General features: G+C 42.2%; 1 protein-coding gene across 3 annotated transcripts in view; it reads left to right on the top strand.

The window, feature by feature from the left end:
- The first annotated feature begins 2,796 nt into the window (after positions 1-2,796).
- Positions 2,797-11,465, top strand: part of SH3PXD2A (SH3 and PX domains 2A) — a 125,059-nt gene continuing 116,390 nt past the window's right edge. For 2 of the 3 annotated variants that reach the window (XM_053451166.1, XM_053451164.1), the window contains exon 1: positions 2,797-3,201. In XM_053451166.1, the coding sequence (XP_053307141.1) occupies positions 3,130-3,201 (72 nt within the window). In that variant the 5' untranslated portion in view covers positions 2,797-3,129. The remainder of the gene's footprint in view (positions 3,202-11,465) is intronic. The other variant, XM_053451165.1, reaches the window with a different exon arrangement.

Genomic DNA, 11,465 nt, shown 5'->3' with positions numbered 1-11,465 from the left:
GATGGGAGTGATAAAGGGTGTCTGCACGCAACTAACTGTACAACTAACATTTTAATCAGGATAGTTGATGTGAATAAAGTTCACTTTTTATACTGGGATGTAATGCGAGTGTAAAAACTTATTTCAGTAGAAAGTTTGAACAATGGACTTGTCTCCATAGCAACCAATGGAGCCTTCCTACTGAATGAAACGTTGCAATGGTTGCTATGGCGATCAGAGATTGCTCTAGAATCACTTTTTAATGCATAATCTGCTAGTTGAGTGTTCATTGAGCTGTAAATACTGTAACAGCCTGGAGTTTGTTGCAGTGACAGGCGCTATATTTTATGGTAAAGCAGGGGCGCCTCTTGGTTTTGAGGTTTTTAGGTTTATCAGGACTTGATTGTAAGTTTTTTAAGCTTGAGATTGAAATGATTGATCGCTTCCTGATGCGAGTCTTCATTGTGTCCGGTCGTACAGAGCCAACGGCTGACGGTACAGTCATCGGCAATGTTCTCCTTGTCATGACTTTCTTTAATTATACATATGTTTATTACCCCATCAAATACAGAGTGTGTATGTACATATATGACCACGTATGAACAGGTACTAAGACCGCATCGGCCATGTTTTTCAGATATTGCCCACCAGCACAAGTGCTCCCCCCGCAGTCTGTTAGATGGGGCAGCACTTTACCTGTGTAGGTCAGCAGCAGGACCGGAGATGATGAGGCGGCCCTTGCCCTTTAAGGCCAGCAGCCCCCTAATGAGATAAGTGCAGCCGCATCAGGATATGCATAGCCGCATGTTACATATTTTTCTGCTCGCGTATTCTGGGAATATCCAGCCAGTGGGCGCACGCCGCGGCACCCGATCTGCCGCTGGAGCATTTGCCTTGTGTGCCTGGTGGCCAGTCCAGGCCTATGGGTCAGCAACAAGGGGAAATCTCTTAAGGTATCTAAAGTTATTTTTCTTCAGACCAGGGATTTCCCTTTTAAACGGCCCATTAAGCATCTGTGCCAGAAGTGGGAAAACTCAGAATGTTACGTGTTTTGGATGTATACTGTACATACAAAGTGTCTGTGTATTCAGGGCCGTCCTTTGCATAGGCCAAAATAGGATCTTCCCACCTGTCCTGCAGCCAGACGTCTCAGTAACCTGGGAGTCCCAGCGGTGTCAAGTAACATGACCCAGCAAGGACTTCACTCAAGGTAATAGAGAGTGGGGAGAAGCTCTGAGAGTGGGGAAGAGAGAACCGAGAGAGGGAGAGCTGAGATGGAGGGAAAGCTGGGGGGGGGGTGAGAAGGGGACTTAGAGAGGGAGAGCCATGGGAGGGAAAGAAGGAGAGTGTGTGTGTATATATTATAGCGTGTATTTATATGTGTAAGTGTGTTAACGTGTGTGTAAGTGTATGTTATCATGTGTGTGAGTGTTACTATCTGGCTCAGACCGGCCATCTGACAAATACCCATGGGGGCCACACAAAAGTCAAGTCGTCCTGTGCCCCGCACCCCGTTACAATGTGTATTACATGTATGATAATTTCTAGCACTGACTATATGGTTAATATATACCTGTTTGCAACCTATTTCCCATGCCAAACAACCTTGATTGGATGAGCTGCCAACAAATTCTTTGGAGACATGCTATTGCTTGTTTAATTCCATGTTTTTTTTCTTTTAATAGTACAGTGTTTGCCAACAATCCGAGCTTAATCAGGGCATTCTTATTATTATACGAGTCTTCAAGGGCAAGGAAGGGAATCCAAAAGCAGGCAACTAAGTTTCCTTGCCCGGTGAGGATTCTGGGAGCGAGCAGTAAGTGTCCCTAGAAGTCAGCACCTTGATTGACAATGTGGTTCCTGGTTTCTATTTTTCCCAGAATTATGCCCTGAAACCCTATTAAAGGGATACTATGTGTCCCACATTTCAGCTTAAAGCAGCCAATCAGTGGCATCAATGAAAGCGCTTTCCGCGCACGCATGCGCGTAGAGATCTCATTGGACCCCCACCCAGCGTGTTCGCCAGGTAAGTATATCACATGGCAGGTGAGGGGCTTCACATATCCTGGATGAAAAATAGCTGAAAGCAGGGAAAGGGTCAAATGCATAGAATTTGATTCCCCATACATTTAAAGTACATATGATGGCTGGAACGTCCCTTTAAGTCAGATACAATATTTCAAAAACAGCTTTTTTTGCCTTAAATACCACTACAACTATTTCCCGTTATTTGGTATTACACAAACCCACAATCATTGCATTAAAAACACCATCATTGTTGTAATAATAGTAGCCTGTGTTGTTTATAAACAACACAAAACAAACTGATTTCTGATACATTTTTTTTTTATCACCCACTAAATCCACAGCAGGCTTCCTGCTCCTTTGCCTCTAACTTGCTGCAATCATAGAAATCCCAGGGTTTTACTTAAAAAAAAAATCTGCTCAATGTACCCTGGGGGTCTCTGGGCAGATACAGTAGGACTGAGCTCAGGCCAGCCGTGTGCACAGTCCCTCCTCTGTCCCCCCTCCCCACCCTCTATATAAGAGGCAGCTGCTGTGGCTGAGCGCAGTGAGAGCAGCAGGCAGGATCAGGAGCCCAGACGCGCTGCTCACCAGCCATCCAGGGGCACACAGGGCCAGCAGAGGGCACAGTCCCTCCTCTGCCTCTCTCCCCACCCTCTATATAAGAGGCAGCTGCTGTGGCTGAGCGCAGTGAGAGCAGCAGGCAGGATCAGGAGCCCAGACGCGCTGCTCACCAGCCATCCAGGGGCACACAGGGCCAGCAGAGGGCACAGTCCCTCCTCTGCCTCTCTCCCCACCCTCTATATAAGAGGCAGCTGCTGTGGCTGAGCGCAGTGAGAGCAGCAGGCAGGATCAGGAGCTCGCACGATCCGCACTGGCCATCCAGTGGCAGCAGGGGGCATACTCCATCAACCCAAGCACATGGCACACTAACCACTACTCCCACTGCCCCGGAGTGATCGCATCGGGCTGGAGGCTTCCTGTCCTGGCTGCTTACTGGAGGTGACACTGGGGTGTCCAGCAAGGAGCCACATTCACAGCTAGGAGACCCCCAACTCCAATGATGACCTATTGCTAGAAGAGCTTTTAACCTTCCGTGGAACCCCCACACCCACCCCACTAACCATGCGGTCCTATTCGGTGGTGGATGTGTGCGTGCAGGATGTGGAGAAGAGGAGGAATCCGTCCAAGCACTATGTGAGTAGGGTGACCCTGCATGCCACGAGCCCTGCACAAGAGGATCACAATGTAACACAATGTAACACAATGTAACACAATGTATCTAATGCACACACGTCATCAGCCCATTGTTACACAGTGCAAATCGTGAATATAATCAGACAATACACATGCTGCATGTTATATACATTAAATACGTTGTATATGTGTATATATATATATCATTTTGCTGCAGTACACTGAGGTTAAGCAGGTATGTACAGCAGCCTGGATGTATACATTGAGGAGGTCTGTGTGTGCTTAGAATGTTTATAATGTAAAGCTACAAATCTGTGTGTCTTTGCAAATTATATATATATATATATATATATATATATATACCGTATATATATATATATATACATACACACACACATTCATATATAAACATACATTTTATTGCAACAGACCTGTGAGTATATGGAGTGTCTTTGCGTGTGTAGGTGTGTATGTATACATACACACATGTATACACATACATGTATTCTATTGCAGCAACCTGTGCGTGTATATGTGGTGTCTATATATATATATATAGATATGCGTTTGATTTTCTATTGCATACAGTTATTTGCGTCGGTTTACATGCATGCAGTGTATATGTATCCCTGAGTTATGATCACGCCTGAAGCTGCTGGCGCTCAGGAATCCCCAGGCGGTTGCTGCGTGTCTGCAGGCTGTCACATTTTACAGTATTGTGCGCATGGTAGATTTGGAGCTCCCTTGGTAACTGTAGGATAATCCTGTTTGTAGTCTTTCCAGCTGCTCTCTAAACACAGGGGCCCCACGGCCTTTCAGCTGCGCTTTATCCAGTTGATATCACACAATGCAGGCTGCGGCCATAAACATCTCTCAGACCCGTGCCAAGAGCGCAGCCGAAAGCCCGGCCAGAGCCAAACCATTGCCCTGCTATGAATGGCTTTTTTCATTACGTATGGAACGGTATAAGGATTCCGGTCACATCCTGGCGGCCGTAAGCGCTCAGCGATAGTCCCGTTTCCTATTCGGCAAAAGCCAGCCCTGATCCGATACAGAAAGGCAAACAGGCATGTCCAGCACCAGGCACACTGTTGGCTGTAGCTACAAAGTCCACCGACGGAGACCCTGTTCACATTGACTCTTTGTGTGTCTTCCCCACTGTGAGATCCTCTGTGGATTGCTGTTCCCATCGATGATTTCCAAAGATCTGTGTTCTTCCTCTCATGACTTCGCATGGGGTGGAAGGAGTAACAATTAACCCTTTATAGCTCAACAAGTTGCCACTCCATCAGCGAAACCGATATTGCACGCGCTATTTTATGCGACCGCAGACTAAATACACAATCTAAACTTTCTGTGGTCTGCGTGAGGCACTTTAGAAGTTACTGTGTCACTAAGTCATCGAAACGAAGCCATACCTTCTAATAAGTGTCCTAACAGGTGCTGTTGAAACTACTTTTAGACTACTTGGCGATGTACCGGGTCAAATAACCATCATGATTACTGTATATATACCGGTATATATAGTATGTTTTTGTTTGCATAGTGGCAATTGTGTAAACAGTGCGATACCGCATTTGGAACATAATCAGTTAATGATAGATAGACATCCTGGGACTATAACTCCCGTGACGTTTAGCCACCCAAACCTTGTTGTTTGCCTCTTGATGAGTAGAGGTTAGGTGGATCTAGCTGCCGGAGTAGGGTTAGCATGTTGTTGTGTATCATTATGGATAAGAATAGGCAACTTCTAACACCCAGGCCATTGCAGCATCCACACTATTGGCTGGCTGAGAGTGATAGGAAATGCAGTCTATCTGTTTGCCAGAGGCTTCCTTTTTAATAAGAAGGCACTTGCTGGATTATGTCTCCCTTCCCTATATTGTTATTTTTCTACCTGAATGTAGGCAGATCTGTTACCTGCTTGCCCCCGTGATCAGTGTGAGTAATCCACACAAGGAAACTGGCCAACGCACTAATACCTGTCCTTACACGTGTCCCGTGCAACAGACATTTGCAAACACGGAACGTGGAGGGCATTCCAGTGCTTGCCTTTACATGCGTCTCATATATGTATGAGGCAGACGATGATGCACGTCGGTTGACCCTTTTCGCTGTAGGCGCTGAGCAAAGCACAATTCTGCTTAAAGAACCTTGCGGTTGATGGAGTTTAAGCAGCTCTACTAACCTCTGTGATGCAAAGGGTTAAGTTGCTTATGTCATTTTAACCTACCCTTTGTGTCGGCTGAAACACAGGCAGTCTACACCAAAACTAGGTCGCTCCATACAGTGATTTATTATAACATTTCTCAGCTGCCCTGAAAACAGTACTTTGTTGTCATTAAACTTTCTTGTGTTATTTTTCTTCCTTAATCATTTTTATTTTCCAGCGGATGGGCTTTATTACGTAATTTGCCTAATTTGCCCCCGAATGTTATACCCTTATCTTATCAAAGGCTTTTCTTTGTTTTCTGTGGTGTCAATGTCTGTTTCATGGCTCAACAGTCGATTCTTTTCATATATAGTGAGTCAGGAGCAGGCACGCCCTTCTTACGAGATGCCACTTATGAAGCTTAAGTTTACTGCAGCTCGGAGCTACATGGCAGTAGAGTTGTTTAACTTTTTTATGCCAGAAGGTAGAGCTGGGCGAATAAGTTGAACGATAGAAGTGGTAGAGGTTAATACAGCGAGGGGATTTAAACCCGCATCGGACAGGAATAAGGTTGAGCTTTTTACTGATTAGTCGGGTCAAATGGGTCTGATCTGCCGCCACATTCTATGTTTCAATTGTATGAGTTACTGTGAAAACGTCATGTTTTCGCCTGCATAACAGAGAGCCAGTCTCACTTTTGGGTAGCCAGCCCATTAACACTATGGATCACTGTGCCTCCATAGTTCATCTATGACATCATACCCCGATGCTCAGCACTAGCTGCAGCTGCCTAGGGCCGCATCGAAGGTAAATATGGCCCTGATTGTATTGCAAAGCTAAATATCTCATTCAGAAGATGGTCATGCTGCTAATCCGAGTAGTTTAATGGAGATGAAGATGGCTGCGGGGAGAGAAGATGCTTTAGTGTACAGGTCACTTCAGGCTTCTCCTTAGTCTGACCGCACTGAAAATCTTCATGTCTGCTTTCTACTGACTGGATAGTGTTCCTGGGACTTAATCACCCTCCAAGAATGTTGTGAGATCTTTACATTGTGCAGACATGAGTCTGTTTGAGGCTTTTCTATGATACTCTGGAATTTATTCACCAAGATCCATCTATGGTACCCATCAGAAAGTGCCAATCAATACTCCATGTTACTCGTACCATCTGAAACATTAGTGGCACGCGTGTCCCTGCTTATAAATACATTTCATTTACATAGTATAGATAGCGGTTAAAGCTTCCTTGAATTGATTTTAGGCTTTTTGCTTGTAGTACCACTGGCCGTCTATTCCAGGTATCTACTACCCTTTCTGTAAAGGGGAACGTTCTCATATCTCCCTTCAGGCTGTAACCCTGTAATTGTAACTTTAAATCATGCCCTAGCACCTTCATATTGTACAGCATTGCCTCTTGGACCTTAGTTAAGGTCCAGTTAATACAGGAATATCTTCATTCCCAGTTTTGTTTTCTAGGGTTTGGTTCTCTCTGGTCATTGGCTGTTTATAACCTCAAAGCATTAAGGAATCTAGAACGGGGAACTGTTCTATGCTTCATTTTTATACTGGCCCTTTAACTCTTACTACACCTCCATTAATTCCTATGGGTTTTCCATAGTCAAATGGAACTGCTCAAAAGAACACAAATCGCTGATTACAACAAAAAAAGTATTCAAGGTTTACAAAAAAAAAGTATAATTGGTGCAATCACTCCCATTTGGTAAAAAAAAAAGAGACCCGATACTCCATACTGAAGAACAAACGCCTCCTCCTAAAACATTTGTTCTGAATCTGTAAATCCTAAAGGAAATCCCCAAAGCCTTCCAGATACTAATCTTTGAGGGCTCCTGGATAACTGTTTCTTCTGGATTATCGAAGGGTTACAGACATACCTGGGAACTTTCTAAACGAGCTGACCCTGAAATATTAACCCTTTAATAGCTCATCGTGAAGATTCTATGTAGTCACCCCCTAAATGTGTTAACCGCATGACTCTTAATAGTGTTCTTCTAGGAAAATGAGTCACCTGCATTCAAGCAGGGATATCAACCATTGGTGCAAAAGCATGGGTATATATGATCCCAGCAGTGTAGAAAAGCAAGACGTCAGCTCCAGGCTGTGTGACCTGAGAATCTGCCCCTTCACCCTGAGATTGGGGCAAAGACTCGAGGTCAGAGGCGCGTATGGTTACATGCACTTGGCAGTGCCCCTTTATATTGTTCAGTATACCTCGTTGCCTGTGAAATCACCATGCAAATGTAAAAGCTTTTTGCGGTTGTGGGGCAAAAAAGCTTTTACCGGATCTAGTAATCCAACCATCCCTTCATATCCTAAGGGTCTTAAAAATGTTTGCGGAAGCCATTATTTTTTGTTGATTAAATGGGCTTATAGATTTTTACTTTATTAAATAATAAGCCTTTTGTAAAATAAATAAATAATAATAATAATAATAATAAAAAAAAATATATATATATATATATATATATTTTTTTTTTTTACAAAATTCAGTGCATATAGTAGATTGCTTCTCAAGCATGTTATATGAGACACTTAAGGAATTATCATGAGGACACATAAGCTAATAACGGACTTTATTGCTAAAAGGGTTCAAATCCCAGGCCACTAAATCAGATTCCATTAAAAATCCATAAAACATATTTTCCTAAAAAATAAAAGAGCTAGCAATGAATTCTCTCTAGAATAATACATGTAATGTAGGACAAGGGTGAGGTCAACAACCTTTTGTAAACACATGGCATTTTCCCCAGTTTTAACTTATCTGCTGCCAATCTCTCCCGTTTTAATGTATATTTACCTATTAAACATGCGTTTTGCAGAAGGCGCCGTGTTTTTAAAAGCCACCGTGTTGACTCACCCACTTGGTAAGAATTCCTAACAAACCACCGGAGTGCCAAAAGAACATTAAATATTCATTAGAAGAGGGGAAGGTGTCAGAATTAGCAGCTGCGTCATATGCTTTACCCTTCAAGCCACACTCAGAAAACATTTACAATCAGGATGTTGCCAAAAGGAGTTTTCCACCGAGGCCCCCGCGTGCCGAAATGCTAACGTTCGTATAGTTTAGCGGATGACCGCAGCCAAAACTGCATCCATTTGGTACAATTTAGTAATAAAACAAATATTAAAAGAAATTAATTTTAAACGTTGTTTTTTATGGCGATCTTAGTGATGAGAGTTATGGCAAAAATGATTCTTGCTGTAATATTTTAAAGGGACAGCACCGTAAAAATAGCCGCGTAGTAGCGATGAGAATGTTTGCATGTTGGAGTTTTACTTTTGTTTAATTCATGATCCGTTTCTTCTTTCTCTCTCTGCTAAAAAAGTGCTATTAAGGTCTTCTTTTATTGGCATAGCTTTTTTTAGATGTGCTACGCGGAGGTCAAGTAGCCTGATGGGGGAAGCTGCAAAAAATCCTAATTATATGTTCCTGAGTTGTTTATAGAAAAAAAATAAAAAATGTATTTTTTTAGCAGGAAGGATTTTTTTTTAATCTAAATATGTGGGATTTGTAAAGAAAATAACATTTCAGCAATTAGAAGTTCATGAAATTGGCCAACATCAATAGGATAAAACATTTTGGTGTTACTGTCCCTTTAAGAACACCTCATTGATGTATTTGGTTGCAATATATGTGCCTTTTCTGTATAGTCTGGGGTTCTTTTCATGTTCCTTTTCTGTATATTCTGGGGTTCTTTTTATGTGCCTTTTCTGTATATTCTGGGGTTCTTTTTATGTGCCTTTTCTGTATATTCTGGGGTTCTTTTTATGTGCCTTTTCTGTATATTCTGGGGTACAAAAATACAATAAGACATGGACCGTAATTAATTCATAGAGCCTCAGGTTTCTAGAAATTGCGATATGACCCCTTGAGACACCATGGAGAAGAATGATTTGAACAATAGCTACTGCAAACAACAGCGGGGATAACTGGCTGAGGGTGATAGGACTGGTATCTCACAGGAGCTGTATTGATAGAGGTTTCCTATCCCTCCCTGTTGAGGACAGGAAGGGGTATCTGGGCAATTTAAATTGACCTTTGTAAGGAAACAGCTGTTGTCTTCTCTATTCTTTTTCCTTTTTTTTCTGGATTTTGGATCGTTTCCTGTTATTTGTAGTCAATATGCAAAAATAAACAGTCCATGGAGCTGAGGAGCCAACTTCCAGCCCCGCTTTATGTAAAGAGAGTTTCCCAGCGTTGTGTGTTGTCACAGTTGCGTTGAGTTGTAAACACGATGGCGGTGGAACTAGTGGTTCTCAGACTGTACCATCTGTGATAAAACCATCAAACATGTTATTTATTATGTTTATATTAAATTCATTATATTTAATCTATTTTTAAGAGACACAGGTCTATTTTTTCAGCTCTGACAGTCACCAACTGCTTATCCAGGCCCTTTCATGCCCATTTCCTGTCATCCCATTGGATGCATCGGAATCCTACGATCAGCTGAACAGGAAGTTGTAACGAACTTCCTGGACTGTACCATTTTAGTTACAAACAGCCCATGTAAAGCTATAATCTCAAATATCTAATTAGGCACCATGTGACGTGGCACAATGTTGGCAGAACTCCCATACAGCACAAATCGTGGAGTTTTGTATTAATTCTAATGTGAAAGGGAAAACCATAATTGATTATGTGGCACGTTGGTGTAAGAATTAGGATCAGGATGATCTGAAATAAGACTTCTCCCCCGGACACATGCTTTATACAAATATATACATCTAAGTGTGTGAAAAAAGCCCATCTTTCCTTACTGAAAGGGTGGGAGATACGTGGAACAGCCTCCCAGCAGAGGTGGTAGAGGTTAATACAGTGTTTGAATTTAAACATGCATTGGATATGTTTCTAATAGTCCTTCGACTTATTTAAGTTATTTCAACTTTTATTGATGCAAAATATAGAAAAGAGAAGACAGTTGAGATACATTTCCAAAATGCCCCAAAGCAAAATGGGATTATCTAGTGCAAAAGTTGTTGTTGTATAACCATGGCAACCAATGAAATGGGCCAGTCACAACTCAACGCAAATCAAACTTTGTATCAAAATAACTTTTAATTTTTTTTTACATTTCAAACCTATTTTTGGTAACAGTTTCCATTTATTGATCCCAAGCCTGAAAAAGATCTACTTTTAAAACTAGGAATAAATAGCATATGAAATCTCACAATGGAATTAACAAAAAAAAAAAATTGGACTCCGCATTGTAATTATAAGATCGTGAAAAAAAAAATCTAACTGAATATTTCTTTTCATGGCTAAAACTTTGAAGTGAGTTCTAGGTAATTACCGAATTACCAAGTAATAGGCGATGGCCGTAGCTTGTAATTCAGCTTGAAGCGGACCGACGAGGGTCGCCGGTTTATAAAGTGCCCGGTTTACTTTATTATACATTCGTAGTTGGCTAATACACTTCACAAAGTAACACGATATCATAGGAAACAGAGCCAAACGCTGGTTCATCGCAGGACAAAATATTTCTAAGAAAAAACCCTACTTTGATGAAAGCCGATGTTTGCTTGACAAATACGCTTACCTGGGAATTTCCTTCGAGCCGCTAATTTTCTGGTGACCTGACGTGCTTTCTGTGACCACACACACAAATAAATTGTGTGATTCCACGGCCACTGTGTGTAGAGACCCGCATACTTTCCCTGAAGGAGACGGCTGATTAGAGGGCGGTGGGTAAGAACCGTTTTGGAGTTTCCTTGAGATCCGTGTACGGCGGCTCGTGCTGCGTTTAGAAACGGCGGCCAATAAAAGGAATATTTGAGGACGCTGAAACAGAAGCGAAAAGCATTTTATTTTAACAAAAGTCTCCTCTACACACAGATATGTGGAAAAATAAGTTTTTTGGGTTATTTATTAATAAAGTAACAAATAGCATGCATTATTGGCTCTGTAAAGATGCACTAGAGAGCCAGTGGTTTCAGGTCCATCATGAGCACAAAATTGAGGGATATCTAAAATACTAACCCTCTTTGCAAGTGTAATGGGAACCTGGGGGTCTACTGGGACCTCCCTGGCCATCATTGCCACCTTCCTTGCAGCAGAAACCGGATACGAGATTGGTAGCCGCTTCAGAGTGAA

The sequence above is a fragment of the Spea bombifrons genome, chromosome 11 (genome assembly GCF_027358695.1).
Source record: "Spea bombifrons isolate aSpeBom1 chromosome 11, aSpeBom1.2.pri, whole genome shotgun sequence".
Lineage (NCBI taxonomy): Eukaryota > Metazoa > Chordata > Amphibia > Anura > Pelobatidae > Spea > Spea bombifrons.
Note: the sequence above shows the minus strand (reverse complement) of the source record. Positions and strands in the feature narration are given on the sequence as shown.